Below are 18,033 nucleotides of genomic sequence, written 5' to 3' on the forward strand. Positions count from 1 at the left end.
AACGCTGTTGTGTGCACCCTGAAAATCAGGGAATTAATATCATGCTGCTAAAGGAGTGTAGAATGGTGTTACCAGAGGGCTGTAGGGAGATGTGCTTACCAAAACATACAGTGCTGTGTTTGTTCCTTGGTGTGCTAAGCCTTTTGTCTTCACTTTTCAGAGGCCTCAGACGCACCTATTGTGATACAGCCAGCATCAGCCACAGAGACAACCCAGCTCACAGCTGACTCTCACCCCAGCTACCACACTGATGGATTTAATTAAGTTAAGGAAACACTGTCATTAGAATGGATAAAAAAAAAATACATGGCCAACTCAACACTAGAATCATGAACATTAGAAGTAGAGAATGGGGAGGGGGAATAATTCTGCCACAGTAAGAGGGCAGCTTTCCAACCTGCCGAAAATATTTTGTAATCCCTTCAGCCTTTTGTCACCTTTCAGTGTCGTATCTCGACGATACGTGAAGTGCTGTAGCATGCAGTATTTAAAGCAGTTTAGCTACGGTCTTATTTGTTTCCTTTCTTTTGTTTTTGTTTTTTTTTTCCTCCTGTTTTGTTTTGTTTTTTGTTTTTTTATAGCATGTATGGAGTTATGTTAAATGTCTGTGGTGTAACGTATTGAGTTGTCACAGTATCAGTGCGGTGGAGACATTCTGCATTTTAAGCAGCAGTATTGGCCTAAAAATGAGATTTAAAAAGTGTTACAGGAGCCACTGTTACAGTCTTCTGTACAGCTGAGCTGTCAAAGACCTTTAGAAGTTGAGGATTTTCATTTGAGTGCAACAAACCAATTCTTTCATTCCTCCTTCTATTCCTGCGTTATTATCTAAGCAAGTTTACAAAGCCAAGAACCAAAAAATGCCAGTCCTGCAGAGCTGGAGTCCTCTCTAATGCTGGTTTTCAGCTTAAATAAATCTACCTTGAAAAATAAAAAGGGAGAGTTGCCAATCTTTGAACAGTAAATTGAACAGCTCGTTGTGTATGAGGCGATCTCCAGTGACAATGGAACCAAAACCAACTGGGAATGGGCTCCTGTGGTGGTGGCAGTGGGATTTTAACTCCAAGCACAATTCTGTTTTGATTTCAGTTCAGTTGTTTTACTGTAATGCTAAAGACCAAATAGTGCAGCTTTGTTTCTGAATGCATGAGAATCTTAAAGTGAACCTGGTTAACTGGCTCTCACTGAGCAAATGGTAAAATGCAGACAGTAGGCAACAGCAGAAATGTTTAAAAACAATTGGTGTTTAAAAAATTTGTTGTAAAAATTTGAGACTTTAATAGGCAAATGGGGTATTCCATGTCTTTTTTTAGCTTTTATAATACACTAACCCTTTAATTTAATGAACATCTTTGTGGAGTACTTAAATGGGTTTTAAAGAACAAACCACCTTTCTTTGTGTTTATATTGTATAATTTGCACATTGTCTTGCATTTAGATTTGTTTACACCAGTGTTTCTCTTTTCTTTGGAACAACTATGTGGAAACCACTGAAAGGTTTCCTGTACTATTTTGAAACCAAATCAAGTCCGAATTCTGTTCTAGAAACTGTGGTTTACTGAGGTTTAACTGTTACAAAGGCATTTTAGGCAGCTGCTGAATTACTGATGTATTTTGTTGTCAATAGTCCTGCTTTAGGTGATCCAGAGTCAGATCTAGAACAGCTCCAGAGAACCCACACTTGGCACTTTCAGTGGGTAATCACGGCCTCGTTAATTTTAATCATTATATTTTTATATCACAATGCCTCTACTGTCCCTTGTACCCCCATCCCCCTGATCTGTTTCCCCTCTTTCTGTGGAGGGGCTGTTGGGACCTTCCCCCCCGTCTGCTGCTCCCTCACCAGCTCCAGGTGGTGCTTTGAAGCAGGGTAAAGATCCATTGGTCTGCACAAAGACTGCCAGGAAAGGGCAGGGACCCAGAGAACAATTCTGAATATCTTTTCCTGCTGTCTTTGCATGAGCAACGTGAAATCTGCCATGAAACCATGTTAAACGTGCTGGGTAGGAGAACATGTTCTCCCCAGGGTCTCAGTGCTCAGTGAGGAGTGTTTGCACACCCAGACTTTGCTGTGGCTGTTGGTACAAGCACATATTTGCCTGCATGGGAGCTTGCTGCAAATCAGCATGATTTTAGCACCATATCCAGCCCCCAAAATTCCCCAAAAAATCTGTTACTTTTAATTAATGGGTCAATTTCAGCAGCACACTCCTTAAGTCATTTCTTCTTTGCCCCTAGTTCTTACAGACCTGAAATGTGGTGGTTTAGTGCAAGATACTTTTATCTTTTCCTGTCTTGGATGGCCTTGAGAACTTTTGTGTATGATTTGGCTTGAGGTCCTTATTTAGTTAATGTCTTTCTTTGACCCCTTGGAGCAAAAAGCCACTTTTAGGCTTAAACCCAATATCATTTTGTCTGTCCCTTTAGATTTTGCCTGCAGCCTGTTCTTGGTGTAAAATTGCACTCTGGAATATGGTGGGGCATGTGCAGGCTCTGTCCTCTCCACATTCACTGGTTAAAATTGCCTGTACCTGCAAATTGTGTTCTTGGTAAAAAAAAAAAAAAGGTACTGAGGTTTTTTGGCTTTGTAAATGAGTGTGGCTGATCAGAGCAAGTCAGTGAATGAGAGGGGCTCTTCCCTGGGAGCTGTTCCATTCCCTGTCCCTGTGTTCATCTCTCTGGATAACACGGAGATGGTTGTTGGGTGTTGCTCTGCTGCAGAGCAGCTTTGCCCCAAGTGCTGGGGGCTGGTTGTCGCTGTTAATTTGGAATAATGCTCTTATTTCTGAACCTCTCTGGGCTGTTTCCAGAGAAGTAGACAGACTGGTGGGCGGTTGTGGCTCCAGGGAGGTGTGTGACACACCTGGAGTCACTCTGCAGGCTCCTGGTAAGGGAACTGAAGTGTGGGCAGCACATGAGGGCCAGAGGCAGAACAGTTATCTGTGGGGAAAGATGACATCCAGGGTAAGTTTGCAGTTTTAGATCTTTGCTTAGCAAGGGATGAGTTTGGAGAGAGACTGCTTTCCTGTTGGTTCTGTCTGTGGGTGGTGTGTGAACAGGAAATTACTCTGTTCCATGCCAGAGTGATGTTAGATGCTCCAAGGGAAACCGTTCCGAGATCTCACTTACAGAGAATGATGGGAAAACAGAATTCTAGAGGAATATTCATGTTTTTGGAAGCTCTTTCAAGTTTGCCCATGTTACTGCCTAATCTCTGAGTTTGGGATTGTTGTGTATCAGTGAAGTTCTTCTTGAACTATGTAAGGAAGTGATTTAAACATTCCTTCTTTGAAGCCAAAACCGTGTCATGGCACATGAGTACATTAATGCCCACTTTTCCCCTCTTGGAGGGAAGGTGCAGGAGTACCCTGGGCTCTAACACGAGTTGCACTTCATAATGGCCAAGTAGAATCCTAGTAAATGCAAAGTTCTGTTGGGAATAATGGTTTAAAATCTGGCAAAGAAGCTCAGACAGGAATTCTGAGCTTGGGCAAGGGGAGTTGCAGCGTCCCAGTGCTGCAGCCTGACCTGGCTTAGTGCAGAATGTTTCCCCCCAAAATCAAACCTGACCACTGTCCATCTCAGTCCAGTGTTTTGCCAGAATTAAAACTTGAGCTTGGATTTTATTTATTTATTTGTTTCTTTAAAGTTGTATCATTTGTACAAGTTGCCTGAGTCCTCCATTCCAGTCGTTCGGCCACCTCCATCCAGCTCCTCCAACCTCTCCAGCACTGATTTCCTTAGCACTTGTAGCTAAGGGTGAATCCCAACTGGAGACTTTGGTGTTCAGGATACTGATTTATCCCTGTGTTGCATGGAGAGCCATTCCTAGCTTAGGTGAGGAGGGAAAGCTGCTGCTGAGAGCGCTCAGGTGCTGGCTGTCCCTCCTGGCACATGGAACTGCAGGAAAAGGAGGTGCTGGATCTGTCCTGCCCATCCTCCCTAGGGATGGGAACATCCTAAACGCACTGTACTGAAGGGGCATTACACCCCTTAAATGCCAGTCTCATTTTGTTAGTGATATTTGTAGGAAATTCTTAAATATTTATCTGTATATAAATTTATGTGAGACCTCGGTGGCATCCCATAGGGTGTCGGTTTTTGCTGGTCCCATGCAGTGATGTTTTAGAGCCATGTTCCCTTTTTAGTCTTCTTTTTAGATTTGTAGTCTTTTAAAACTGCTTTAGATATTAGCACTCCTGGTGTTCTTAAAGTGGGATCCTCTTGGAGGTTTGGAGGGGCAGAACTGAGGAGGAGGGCTTGGGCATGGCACAGAAACACCCAGTCCTGCAGCAGGGCTGCGGTCGGGGGAGTGCAGCTCTCCCAACCCTTCCTGTCAGCCTGTAAACACCTCACACAGGTGTAACCAGGGCAGGAGCCTGACGGAAAAGCTATTCCTGTCCCATCTGTGAGGCAGTTCAGTGGTGTGGGGGGGACACCTGTGCACTCTGAGGGGCTGTTCAGAGCATTTGTACCACGCACGCTCCTTGAGAGTGGCACCTGCTTCTCTCAACTACTTTGTGCCCTTCCTCTGGTGCCCTTTGATCTTTTTGCCAAGTTCTGGATAATTTAGGAAATTTATGCTGCAGGTTTTTGTACCCAGTGCACCTATATCTTGGCATCATGTTTAACAGGTCACTCTGGCAGGGTGGTCAGGGCAGTTTGCAGCCCCCACCTCGTGTCAGTAATTCCGAATGGTGTTTAAATGCATTAATCTTGGAGCACTGAACCATAACCCCCCAGTTACAGTTTATAGTGTCAATATAAACGTCACATGCTTCAGCATCTGGTGCTGCTTCTCTGTATTCTAGTGGAGATCATCTAGTTTGTAGTGTCTCATTGCACCAACAGCTGCTTAAAATCTCTCGAAAGAATCGTAGCCAGTAGCTCACCAGGTGGCAGGAAATTTGTCAGTGTTCAGCTCCCGCAAGATCCATGGTCCCCTCCACGAGCTGCCTTTGGAGGCTTTCTGGGACTGTCTGGGACTCAGCAAGACTGCAATTCCTGTGTTCTTCCAAGAAGACGCTTCCTTTACGAGGAGAAGCCGCGGGAGGGAAGCTGGCTGTCTGATGTTTGCACAAGCCAAATGCCAGAAATCTGGAAGACGAACTTTCATTCTGCCAATGTTACATGCACAGTTCATTTTGGTGTTAAAAGGATAGATGCTGGGAATTTCTGGTGGTTATATATATATATATGTATGTATATGTATAGAGGAAGCTCTTATATAAACTGGCTGTTCATTCCCGAGTGCCGTTGTCTTCTCTGCTCCCTCTCCCAGCCCTGTGGGTGTTCTCTTGCAGTCTGTGAGCGGTTGCTTGTCATCCATTCCGAAAATTTAACAGTCTGCTTGAATTCCATGAGCTGCCCCTTGTCCCAGCTCCTCTGGCTGAAACAGAGCTCTGCCTGCTCCAGCTTTCCTTAGGAGGAGAGAAGGCAGAGCTGGCAGAGGGCACAGAGGCAGCTCTGGAGTTCTGGAGTGACTGAAACTTGTGCAGCTGGCACGTGGGGTGTTTAGATGTGGCTAATGTGCTCATCACTGAATTGGTGATAGAACACATGGATTTGGGTTTTTTCCCTAGTTTTCAGCACATTGGACTCCCCAGAACAGGGCTGGGTGAGCTCACAGAGCAAGGTCCACCCCGTGCTGAGGGCGTGGGCCGCAGCATCACGTGTGTGTATGTATGTATATATGCACATATGTATATATTTATACAACAGGTGTGCACCTTGGGTTTTTCTTTGGTGGTAAAAACGTGAGATTTGGCTCCAAGTAGTGCTCTGAACTCAGCCAGACAGGGGGAAAGTGTGAGTTTTGTGTGGCCACAAATTTGTGCTTCTTTGCTCTCAGCTGCAGGAAAACCCAAACCCGACCTGTGGAGTTGAGGGGCTGGTGAGGACATGGTGAAGGAGCCTGTTGTATAAATAAATGGGTCCTAGGAGCAGGAGATGCTTCACCTGCTCGGGGAGTTCCCACATGAGCAGCAAGGGGTTTGCACGGCCGGGCACTGTCCCTCCTCTTGCAGGTTGGTTCCATAAGGACTTGGAGTTACTGAAATTCCTACACCTGAAGCTGGCAGTGATCCATGTGAGGGAACAAGGGTTGTGGCTGATGCACATGTGAGTCCCACCATGTCCCTTCTAGCCATGCTGGATAGAGTCACCACCGCCCTCCTCCTCCTCAGGCTGTTCCTGCCAGGGGCTGTTCCTGACACACAGCACACCAGGGGTTCCTGCTTCACGGCAGAAATGGGGGAATATTGGGGAGATTTTTACTGCTGGCACAGCTGAAGTTCTGTTTGTGACCATCACGGCTGATGAACTCCAAGTTTGCCAATTCCAAACGCGCTGTTTCCATGCTGGATGCTGAGCTGATGGCTGTCATTCCTTCCTCCCTCTCATCCCACCGTGTTCTGGCAGGGTGTGGATGGGTCGGTTGGTGTCACTGCTGACATCCCAGGCGGTTTATGTTCATTTTGCATGTGAGCAAGGCCCTGAACCGTGTAATTCCTCGTGAGGTTTGGTTTCCTGGCCCCTTTATGGAGCCAGAGGGAGCTGAGGATGCCGGGAGAGACTCGCCTGCATTTGCACTGCACTTCAGCTCGGGCGGGGGTGGGGGATAGAGGGAGCCCATCTTTAAAAAAGAAAAAAATAGTAAAAAAACCCCAAACCAAACCCACCACAATTGAAGTATAAATGCATCTGAGAAGCAATTATAATATAGACATATATCTATTTTGTTATGTTACTAAAGGACCATACTTTGAGTTGTCTGTAAGTAGACGTGGCTGTCTGAACTTCGTGGATTGTAACACTCGATACTACTGAGCTCCTGTACATACCCGCGGCGACGGCAGAAGGAATTATTTTCTGTTTTAGCATGGTAATTTTGTGTCTTGTATGTCCGAATATAAACTAAAATAAAGATTGCTAAGTTATCGGAAACCACTGTTGTAAAATAAATGTTTTCAATGCAGAAATGCCCATCCGATTTCTCTTTCTTTATTTGCACGCTGGAACTCGGCACAAGAGGGAGGGGCTGTGGGACAGGCTGGGAGGTGGGAGAGGTCACCCATTCCTGGGATGGGCACTGGGTGCAGGGTTTCTGGGGCAGGAACTTCAGCCACTGTCCTGTACCCCTCCTGCACCCACCGTGGGGTCTGGGCTGGTTTTGAGCCTGAAAATCCAAAGATGTTCATGTGATGCTTGACCCTGGCAGGTGTTGGGGGGTAACTGCAGGTTAGAGTTGTTGGTGGGTTGGGAACTGTATGCAGGGCTGAGGGAGGCAACAGGGGCTGTCTCTGCAGTAAAAATACCCTTTTCTGGAGAAACTCAGGCTATTGACACTGCGTTTGCTCCTGCTGTTGCTGGTGGAGAGAACAAAGATGAGTGGAAGACGTGCTGAAGGAGCCCCGAGACTGATCCAAGCCAAGGTGGGGACCAAGGAAGCACAAATCTGTCCTGCCCCCAGGCCCGTGGTGACTGTGGGGCTGTCCCTGCTGCAGGTGCCACCAGTGGCTGTTCTGACCCTGGGATTGTTCATTTTGGAAAGGAGAGTTCTGCATTTGATGGAGGTGAGCACAAACTTGTGTTTTATCTTAGGGTTGTGTGGTTGGACAGGGCTTTAAGCAACTTGATCTAGAGGGAGGTGTCCCTCCCATGGCCCATGTTGCTCTGGCAACATCAAAAGCTGCTGGGACCAAGCAGCCCCTCCGGAGAGGCAGGAGTGGGGTGCAGGGTCAGGCCAGGTTGGGTTCAAAGCTTAAACCAAGCTGCTCAACTCGGGCACGTGCTCCTCACCACTTCCTTGTGCTCCTGTCTTGGCACAGTCTGATCTGCACCATGATTTCTGTCCCAACCCCACAAGTCTCTGCTCCCTCACTGTCCCCTCTCTGATGTCCCCAGGGTGCTGGAGGTCCTGTCCAGCCCTGTATCCAGTCAATCGCCCAAGGCCGGGATGGCCGAGCTGGCCTGGGGGAAGGATATTGACCCCTTGCCTGGTCTGCAGAGTGCAGGTCCCTGGGACAATTTTCCTCCTGCCACGACTGTCAGTGCCTGGGAGCCTTCCCAACCCCAGCTCAGCCCCGTCAAGCCTGGCAGTGGATTGTGCACAGCTTGGGGTGGGAATGGCTGCTCCAAGCTCGGGGCTGTGATTGCAGGAGGGGGATTGAGCTGAGGGGTTGCTCCATGCCCCAGAGAGGAAAGAGCTTGGAAGGGAGGGGGCCTCTGGGGGGGCTGCCATGCTCTTGCTGCAAATGTTTTACACAGATGCTCACCTTCCTCCAAGAACCACCAAGCTCAGGTGCCACTAAACCTTGTCCCAAATCCCCAGCAGTGACAAAAAAAGGTGCAGACTTGCTGCAAAGTTGGGAAGCAGCAGCTTTTGGAGCCATTTGCAGGGATACTGGAGAAGCCCTGGCTGGGTCTCAGGGTGCAGCTTCCAGCCAGGGTGGCACTACCTGCATCATTCAGAGCTCTTTATGGAGATGTTTTTTTCCTGGGATTGCTCTGGTGTTTTTGGGGAGACCTGGTTCAGGTCCACAGGTTTATGACAGCAGGGAAGCATAAGAGCACAGCAGCAGGGCAGGTACGACTGTGACTTTAATGCACAACAGTGACACGCAGGACGCAGTGACAGGAACACTGCCAGGCAAGGTGGGGACCCCCTGGGCACGGCTGCAGCCCACAGCATCCCCCCCGTTCTCCGCTCTGCCGTGGTGTCTTGTTACAGGGCCGGCCTCCTTCATTCCCCCACCTCCGACGACCCTCCCTCATTTCCCTATACTCTGCAGCAAGAGCTTATTGCTGAGCGCCTTCTGGGCCAGTCTCTCCTCCCGGGACATTTCCAGGAACTCGCGCAGGAGGTGGAAGGTGAGATCCAGCGAGTTGGGTTTTCCGTCTCGCCTCTTGCCGGTTTGCAGCGCCCGCCGGGCTCGGGGGGCCGGGGCGAGCTCTGCCCCGTGGAACAGGCACAGTCTTTGGGGCAGGGCATCGGTGGCGGGGCCCGGGGCTCTCGGGGCTCCCATCCAGGGCTCCCAGGTGAGCTGGGGGGCCAGGGTCAGCCTGCGGGACGGACCCCGGGGCCACTGCAGCGGGGAGCAGGTCTCCGAGGGCAGGAAGAGCAGGACGAGGACGGAGGCAGCTGAAATCATCCTGACCCGCATCGCAGCCACTCCGGGGCCGGAAGCCTGCAAGAGCAGCCCCCCCCCACCCCGGACCCCCACATCCCCCCCGCTGCGGTCAGGGGTCACTCGAGGGGCTTCACCCCGTTGGGGACCCCCTCCCAAGGGATGAAATTCCCTGGGGATGAAGCCCCCCGGGACGGCGTCCCCACCCTCGCCGATGGGAGTCCTACCCCCCGTCCCTGGGACAGGACCCTTCTGGGGATGGGACCCCCCCGGGCTGGGATCCCCCACCCGGGGACGCGACACCCCTTCTCCCGGGATGGGACTCCCCCCGGGCAGGAGACACCCTCGGCAGCCGGGACGGGACCCTCTAGGACCTGGGACCCCCCGCGAGGGGACACCCCCCTACCCCGGGACAGGACCCTCCTCCCCCCGGGACAGGGCGCCCCCGAGCTCGGGATCCCCCTCCTCGTGCCGGGGCTCCCGGGGGTGGCGGTGGCCGTCCCGGTCCCCGTGCGGGTCTCACCGCTCTCGGGCGCTCCGCTGGCTCCGCGCCTCCCGCAGGACGCGCCGCTCCGCGCCCCGCGCTTTATAGGGGCGGGGGAGCCACGTGATGGGAGCGGGGCCGGGATCTGTCCGCGGTGCTGAACGGGGGGAGAGCGGGGGGACACGGGCGGCGAGGGGACAGGCTGGGGGGCGACAGTCTGGGGGAACATGGCAGGGGGGAGCGTCTGGCAGGGGGCCGCGGGGGGTTCACGGGTATGGGAGTCCGGGGGGTACGTGGGGTGAGGCAGGGGGAGTGTTTTGGGGGGCGTGGGGCGTGCAGGGGTGTGTGTGCAAGCGGGCACCGATGTGTTCAGGGGCGTTTCTCGGTGCGTTGCGGGTTTGGGGGGTTGGAGAGCTGAGGGGGAGCTGGAGGGGTGGGAGGTGAGTGTGAGTTCATGAGTGTGCCCGACAGAGCCTCTGTGTGTATCGGGGTGCCCGGGGGTGCGGCAGGAGCCGCCAGCCAAGCCCCCCACTCTCCCGTTGCTGCGGGTGCTGCTCCTGGGCCCTGGGCAGCCCCATGGAGCCCCCGATTCTCTCGGGGCCAGGCTGCCCATGGCAGAGGGGCACACCGGGCACACGCCTGTGTGCGGGCTCGGCCCTGAGCTCTGCAGCGGTTCACGTGGCAGGGAAAGTTTTCCCGACGGCTCCTTCGGCAGTTGTTTGGTGAAGGCAGCCCCGGCTGCCTCCCGGCTCCTCCCAGGGATCCCTCTGCTGCTCTCGCACCGATGGAAACTTCACTGCAGAAGCAAAATGCGCTTCTGGAGCACAATCCCCCTCCTTTGACATAGCACAAAGGCGTGTTCTTCTCCCGGCCTTATCCTAGCACAGACACACCCCTGGGGGTGCATCCCGGGATCCACGGGAGCCAGGCGAGGGATTCATTTGCCTTTCCCTGCTCTGCTGGAGCCTCCATTGCCTGGCCCTCAGAGCTCAGCAATTGCTTCCTTCACCTTGCAGAAGCACTGCTGTCTCTAAAATTACAATTCCCTCCTGAGGAACAGACTTAAGAGAAGGGGGAAAAGCAAACCAGCCCACATTAGGCAGAACTTGGATGAACGGCAAGAACGCCTCCCATCCTCCTCCAGGGCAAGAACCACGTGGAAAACAAGGGCTCTGTAGAGTTCTGAGGGTCACAAGAACGGCTGAAGAGGTTTGTGGGGGTGGCAATCTGGGGGTCCCCTAACCCCCCCACAACTGCAGAATGACTCCCAGCAGCAGCAGAGCAAGCGCTTGGTGGGCAGGAAGGGGGAGCAGCTGCCTCCTGCTGGCTTTGTGAGCTTTTAAAGTCCTTTTCTTCGTTGAATCATCGAGATCCTCTCTCATTTCCAGTGCTCCACCTGAGGCTGCTTTTCTCCCCGTCCCCCATGCCTGATCCTGTGCTTTCCCCTACCCTAATACCAGTGCTGAGCCTGGCCCTGCTGCACTGCCAGGAGCGCTGCCTGCAGCTCCCAGGGCATCCCCACACCTGCTGGGGGCTCAGGGCAAGTGTGACCCCAAAATCCCATGAGGAGATGAAAGCAGAGACTGGATCCCAGCATGGGGAATGGAGCTGTGCTGCCTGGCTGCTCATGGGGGCTCCTAGCATGGTTTTAAATCTTCTTGAAGTCGTGCTAGGACTCAGTGGGTCCAGGGGGTCCAGCTCAGCAATTTTGTCTCCTCCTCTGCACGTGGGGCTGCGCCGGCTCTGAAAAACTCTTTCTAGCCCATCTCCTGGGGCTGCTCTGCAGAAGCAGCACTTGGAGGGGCCAGGGAGAGATGCAGCAGGAGGGGCTGGTGCCCAGAGCATCACTCAGGGGGATTTGGGGGCCACCTTGTCTCAGAAGAGTGAGCCCGTGGCTCTGGGCAGAGATTTCCGCTCCTGCACCGCCACGGCAGGGCCAGGAGCAGGCGCAGGGAGAGGCAGCTCAGCTCACCCCTTGCCCCCGTGGCCTGCTCTGTGGCTGGTAATGTTTTAGACCATTTACCTTTAGGATTAGTTATTTAATTGTAGGAAAGACAGTGATTCTGACAAGTGTATCTTGGACTTGTGTTTTATTTAGGAAGCTCAACTTGAAAAATTAAAAATACCCTTTTTTTTCCCTGCTGCCTTCATAAATTACTGACAAATCCAGCGCTGATGGGCCCTGTGCACTGCCTGGGGATTCATTATCATCACTTTTAGGGCTGTCACTCTCTCCTCCTCTAGTCAGGAATGTGAGGAGCGAAGTGTTAATGATGTTTTCAAGGATGCCGAACTCACCCCTGGGCTGCGCTCGCTGCACACAGCGGCACAGATCCGGGGGGGAGTCGGAGAGGTTCCTAATTAGGTGCTTTTGGCACTCGGAGCCTCCTGTCACATGAGCAGCAGCTCACACGCGGCAGCTGCCGCTCCCCGGCCGTGGCACCTTCAGCACTAAGGTGTGGCCGAGCTTCCAGCAGCTTCCCCTGAGGAGCAGGCGGGATTTGCCGGCCACTTTCCTCCCTTTGCTCCTTGGGGGCTCACACCCACTTTGGTCCTTGCCCAGCCTCACAAACAGCCATGCCAGGGCGCAGACGAAGCTCTGGTGTCCCCCCGCTCCCTGCTGTGCTTCTCCATGTGCTGGGTGGAGGTGGCGGCCGTGGGGCTGCTGGGGGTTGGTGCTGCCCGTCCTGCTCTGGAGAAGGCATCTCATGGGCTGACGAACCTGAGATTGACCCTGATGTTTCACCATTCTCAGGTTAGACAGTCCTCGAGGTGCCCCTCGCTGGGGCGGCTGCCAAACCCCCTGCCTCGTGCCTTGTGCCTCACACCGTGTACGTGCCCAGGTCTCGCAACCTCTGAAGAGTTTGGAGACAACAAAGAAGTGGCCCCTTGGCTCTGTTTTTATGGTGGGGTTGTCTGTGGGAGCCACCCAAACCTCCTCACATTGCCCTGCATGCTCCCCGGGAACCAAGGAATGACAGAACCATCTGGGTTGGAAAAGCCGTCAAAGATCACCAAGCCCAACCATTCCCTCAGCATGGCCAAAACCTTCACTGAACCATGTCCCCAAGTGCCACATCCACTTTTAAATCCCTTCAGGGATGGTGACCCCACTACTGCCCTGAGCGGCCTGTTCCAGTGCTGGACAACTCTTGTGGTGAAGAAGTTTTCCCTAATATCCATCGTGAACCCTTCCCAGGTGCAATTCGAGGCTGTTTCCTCTCATCCTGTCACTTGTTACTTGGGAGAAGAGACCACCCCACCTGGCTACACCCTCCTTTCGGGGAGTTGAAGGAAAAAATGAATGTTAAAAGCTGATCAATCAAAATGAATGAACTTAGTACGAAACTGAAAGGAAGTGTTTTCCCACTGACAAGCTCCATGTGAGAAATGAGCGAGCCTGGAAAGCTGTCACAAAAATCACAGTGAAAGGAATCTGTAACCTGTTTTCAACTCCTTTCTGGATTTCTTACTTTGGGTCCAAACACACTCCCACTTCTGTGGTGGGGACTGAGCCAGACGCAGCTCTGAGTACTCCACACCCAGCCAAGACCATTCAACAGAAGGACTCTGGATTTCCTTCAGAGAAAAGGAAGAAAAATCTTTCTGACAGGAGCAAGGGAATTGTGGAACCATTGCCCAGCTTTACCTTCTCTGATACCTCCACTGGAAATCTCAGCAGCTTTGGGGGATTTTGTCGTTTGTACTATGGGTTTGCCAAGATGAAAAAGAAGAGGAAAAAGCCAATTAGAATCAGATTTTTCCAAGCAAGGTGAAGTTTTAGTAAATTTGGTACAGAGAATAAACTATGGCAGAATTCTCTCAATTGGCTCAAAGAACAGTGGAAAATACTTCCAAAAATAATCAGGAATCACTTGCAGAAGGAAGAAAAAGAGGGTGCAGGACAGTGCCTGCCTTACCTGTGAACCCAGGACCAGGTCCCCTGCACCGCTGCCAGCCGTGGCCCCTCTGGCCTGCTCTCCTCCCCCTGCCACCCCCATGCTGTCTTTTATAGCCTTTCTTGTCCCCCGGCTGAGCTGAGCTGGGCCACAGCGAGCTGCCACGCTCTCTGCTGGCTTCCTGTTTGCTCATCGAGCGGCTGCGGTAAAATTTCCATTACACGCTGGACAGGCAGGGTAGCAGAGAGAAGTGAGGCAAGAAATGGAACCCCAACACATATCTGTGTTTCAGTGCTTCTCTCAACTCTTTTGAAAATGAGAAAGTGCTGTTAGATGGAGGCAGAGGTGAAAAGGGGTGTCTTGGCTGTGTGGGAACTGAAGGCCATCCTGCAGTCTCGGTCCAGCTGCTCTGGGTTCCCCCTCTCTGTCCCCAAGGGGAGGGAGAAGTCCTGCTCCTCAGTTCAGCAAGAAGATCCTCCTTTCCACCCACCACCCCAAAAAAGTGTTTCCCAAATGCTGCCTCACTGAATGGAGCCACAAAACAAAGCTCTGTCCTGCTCTGACCAGAGGCTGTGGGGCTGTCAGCATCCCCCTTCACTCTGTCTCAGCCAGCAGATCCTCCAGCGCTGCATAACCCAGAGAGGAAAGATCTGCATGAGAGCAATTTATTTCAATCTTTCATTTATCCTCAGTGTGTGCAGAAGAACCATTTTGGCTGTAAAATAGAGGAGGACAAAGGGAAAGGAGGAAAACTGCCTGCCATGAAAATATGGAACCTGTCAAAGGATCCACAACCCTGTGGAGCAGTGTCTCTTGGTCTGGAGGGGGAAGACTCCATAGCTGGAACGAGATGAGCTTTAAAGTCCCTTCCAGCTCCTTGTGGGAGTCTATTATTCATCAAACATAAACTGAAAATTCACTGCAATGAGCAGGCACACCTTCCACTATCCTAGGTTACTCCAAGCCATGCCTAACCTGGCCGTGAACACTTCCAGGTATGGGGCAGCCACAGCTTCTCTGGACAACCTGTGCCAGGGCCTTGCCGCTGTGACAAGGAAGAATTTCTTCCCAATGTCCAACCTAACCCTGCTCTCTGTCAGTTTGGAGCCGTTTTCATTCGGTCCTTTCATCTCATGCCGTTGTTCAAAGGCACTGAGGTCAAATAAAGCCTTTTAAATATCTTTGATGTTTCTGAATGCCTCTATGAGTGAGTTTAGCCAACGATCACTCTAAGCAGCAGATGGCTTGGGTGAGTTTGATTTAAGGTACTGCTGAAAAAGTTTCCAGTGGCACCAGGTAAACACTTTCATGTGTGGCCTGTCGGATATATTGGCTGATCACTGTGCACAACACTGCTCGTTCAACAGCTTCAAAATGCCCCATTTTTCACCACTGTTTCGATATCGACTTCTGAAAACCGCCTCTGCTAACGGAGCAGGGTGTTTGATGCCAGCCCTGACAAATCTCCTTGTTTATAATACACGGAAATTCAGCATTTTTTAAACAATTGGCCAAGATTGTGCCCTGCAGAGCCACAGGCTGGACATGACAGCTTTTGAAGATCTGGGGAGCTGTGACATACTGCTCACCCGGACCAGGTCTGGGAGGTGACCTTCACGGCACAGCCCACTCCTGCAATGAATTGCCAAGTTCTCAGATGAGTGCTGGGGCCAGCACACAGGTTTCAGCCCACAAGATCTGTGTCTTTCTGTACAAATAGGAATCAAGCAGGTAACAAGCTCAAAAGGAAATTGAATTTATCTTCCGACCCATTGTTCCCCTGGCTCCCTTCCAGCCCCAAGAAGCCCACAAGAGGGGCAGCCCCCAGCCCTGGAGCTCCGCATGCCATTACCTCAGGCAAGGAGAGATTTCATCTGTTTCAGAGAAAACCGAGCCCATCTGCTGCAGAAAGAGAAAACACAACCCGAAAGTCCTCGTCTCAGGTGTTCCTGCCTCGAAATGACTGTGGTTGCTCTTTGATGGTCAAGCAGACATTGTTCTCCTTTTTTCTGTTGGCTTTTTTTTCCTGTTGGCTTTTTTTTTCTGTTGGCTTTTTTTTTTTTTTTTTAACCGCTCGGATCTATTTTTAGTGACGAGGGGATGGCGCTCAAGAGGCTCTGCCGTGGGTCACCTCAGTGTGGGTTTGGGTCACTCTGGATGCCAGGCAGGAAGTGAAGCACAGCCGCTCCTGGTGGTCCTGCCATGGGCACTGGGACCCCGAAGATGGCGGGGGGCTGCAGGTGCTGCTGACAGCAGGGGTCCCACACCGGGGGTTTGGGGTTGTGATGATGGCAGGCGGATGAAGACGCTGCCAGAAGTGGGGCTCCTGCCGTGGGAAGTGGAACCCAGCGATAGCAGGGTGCTGCAGCTGAGCCCACGGGCACCTCGTGATAGCAATAGATCAAATACTATTTTTTTTTGGTCTGATTTAATGAGACACCTGGAAGAAATGTGTTTTGCAATGAGAAAAGAAGGGTTTTTTTTTTCAGTTCTTTCCTCCAGTGTCTCCATGTTATGGAGGAGGCATTAGGGAGTGTCGCCATGTGCCACACGCTCCTGGCTGGGCTGTCCAACAGCAGGTGGGAGCTGCAGCAGTGCCTGTCCTAGTCAGGGTCTGTGCAGCGCTGGGCTCAGCCATGCACAAAACTCCCCACTTTTGCCCCTTTTTCAGCTTGAAATGTGGCGTGACCCTGGCGGGGAGGTTTGCGCTGGTGCAGAGACCTGCTGCATCCGCCACGCTGCTGCTGAAGCCTCATGACTGGGACTGCTCAGAAAGCCTTAGACCGATACTTTGGCAAGAAAAGAGTGGTTTTTGCTGTGTTCCACCACCCCAGCCCGTGGCCAGCATGGCCTCAGAGCCTGCGGCTGGGGGGGCAGTGAGGCACAGGCAGAGGGGAGGGAGGGAGGGAGCCGCCTGCCGCCCACGCAGTGTTTCCGACGTGGCCTTTGCTACCAGGAGTTTGCCACAAACAAAACAAATTCTGTCTTGTAGCCCTGAAACTAAATTAGGTCTGATAGCGCTGGTAATGGCGGTGCGAGGGAGAGGAACGTGGCGGGCTGAGAGGGAGCGTGAGGGATCCAAGATGGCGCCGTGGCGTGAGGGCAATGGCGGCAGCGGGGGCGGAAGCCTCCAGAAATGGCGTTTGAGGATGAATCAGCCATGGTTGCCTCAAGCAGGTGCAGTGTGGGAGGAGACGGGATGGTTCCACGTATTCCAGTGGCTGGAGCAGCCCTTAGGGTGGGAAGGGAGTGATGGCTCCATGTTTGCCAGTGGCAGGAGCAGTTGCCCAGTGGGAGCTGCTGGCACGGGCACAGGGCTGGTTTGCTGAAGCAAAATAATCACAGAAGCATAGAATATGCTGAATTGACCCATGGAATGTGCTGAAGGGACTCATCAGGATCTGTGAGTCCAACTCCTGGCCATGCACACGACACAAAGTCACACCATGTGCCGAAGTGCCTTATCCAAACCCTTCTTGAATTCAGACTGGGTTGTGCAGATCTGAGTGAAAATGTGGCTCTGCTGGGGAAAGTGCAAATCTGAGGCTAAAAAAGAGGGATCTGCTAAGGAAAAATGGCGGCTCCACCACTGCTCTGGGCTGTCTGTTCCAATATCTGGGCATCCTTTCAGTGAAGAAATTTTCCCTAATATGCATTCTAAACCCCTCCTGGCACAATTGTTTCCTCTTGTCCTGTCGCATGTTACCTGAAGGCAGACACCAACAATGCTGGGGGACAGGAGGTGCCTTGCCCCCCAGAGTAAGTGATATGTGGATATCCCATCCCTGGAAGCATTCAAGGCCAGGTTGAATGGGGCTGGGAGCAACCTGCTCTAGGGAAGATGTCCCTGACCATACCATGGACCCGGTGACCCACTGCTGGTGACCTGCTGCTCCAGCCTAAGCCCCCCACGCCTGCCTGTCCCCCCGTGTCTGTGCTCATGAGCTCTTCTTCCACCCACACAGGGAACTATTTTTAGCAGACACTAATCAAGTGTCAGTGTTGGCTCTGAGTGTGGCTTTCAGTGGAAGGCTCCTTCTTTCACCAAGTGCTGGCAGGAACTCGAGTGTGTTTTCTTTTAAATCTGGCTGAGAATTTGCACACTGTGCCGCAGAGCGGTGGCGGTTATTTTGGGCTCATCACACCCAAGCCCACACCGAGTGATCACCGGGTGACTCTCCATTTTGGTGAGGGCTTGGCAGAGCATCCCCCTCCCAGTCCCGTGCTGCCAGCAGCACATGCTTGCCTTGCCTGACCCCTCAGGAGCCAGCTCCAGGCTGGGGATTCCCAGACAAGAGGTAGCTTTGCTCCTCTTGGGATGTATATCGCCTGCACAAAGGTGTTGGGTTGGAACTTTGAATGCTGCAGGTAAGGAAAGTGCTCCATGTTCAGCACTGAGGGTCACAGCCTCCTCTGGCTGCCCCTCATGTGGGGCCAGCTCCCCTTCCACTGAGGTCACCCTGCTCTGTGACAGTTCACATCCTGTTCGCTGTGCCCCGGGTCAGATACGGGACCTGCTGCT

General features: G+C 52.2%; 2 protein-coding genes across 8 annotated transcripts in view; one reads left to right on the forward strand and one right to left on the reverse strand.

Annotated features, from left to right (window-relative positions):
- DNAJC5 (DnaJ heat shock protein family (Hsp40) member C5) overlaps nucleotides 1-6,984 on the forward strand; it is a 31,032-nt gene extending 24,048 nt beyond the window's left edge. For all 4 annotated transcript variants that reach the window (XM_038158820.1, XM_038158821.1, XM_038158817.1 and 1 more), the window contains one exon: nucleotides 161-6,984. In XM_038158820.1, coding sequence (XP_038014748.1) covers nucleotides 161-264 — 104 coding nt within the window. In that variant the 3' untranslated portion in view covers nucleotides 265-6,984. The remainder of the gene's footprint in view (nucleotides 1-160) is intronic.
- Nucleotides 6,985-9,216: 2,232 nt separating this feature from the next.
- On the reverse strand, nucleotides 9,217-14,140 carry LOC119710415 (translation initiation factor IF-2-like). Of its 4 annotated transcripts, XM_038159419.1 has the most exons (3): nucleotides 13,533-14,140; nucleotides 13,086-13,318; nucleotides 9,217-10,408 (listed from the first exon to the last, which is right to left on the reverse strand). In XM_038159419.1, the coding sequence occupies exon 3, from the start codon at nucleotides 10,223-10,225 to the stop codon at nucleotides 9,248-9,250; it is 978 nt and encodes a 325-aa protein (XP_038015347.1). In that variant the 5' UTR covers nucleotides 10,226-10,408; nucleotides 13,086-13,318; nucleotides 13,533-14,140; the 3' UTR covers nucleotides 9,217-9,247. The 4 variants fall into 4 exon arrangements, with proteins under 4 accessions (XP_038015347.1, XP_038015346.1, XP_038015345.1 ...); XM_038159418.1 differs by lacking the exon at nucleotides 13,086-13,318; XM_038159417.1 differs by lacking the exon at nucleotides 13,086-13,318 and having other exon boundaries at nucleotides 9,217-12,304.
- Between the last annotated feature and the right edge of the window lie 3,893 nt (nucleotides 14,141-18,033).

Source organism: Motacilla alba, chromosome 20 (genome assembly GCF_015832195.1).
Source record: "Motacilla alba alba isolate MOTALB_02 chromosome 20, Motacilla_alba_V1.0_pri, whole genome shotgun sequence".
In the NCBI taxonomy this organism is placed as follows: Eukaryota; Metazoa; Chordata; class Aves; order Passeriformes; family Motacillidae; genus Motacilla; species Motacilla alba.

What these genes read in the sequence shown, in the direction of transcription:
- LOC119710415 (XM_038159418.1), bottom strand. Translation starts at nt 10,225, where the DNA reads ATGGGCAGCCTGGCCCCGAGAGAATCGGGGGCTCCATGGGGCTGCCCA.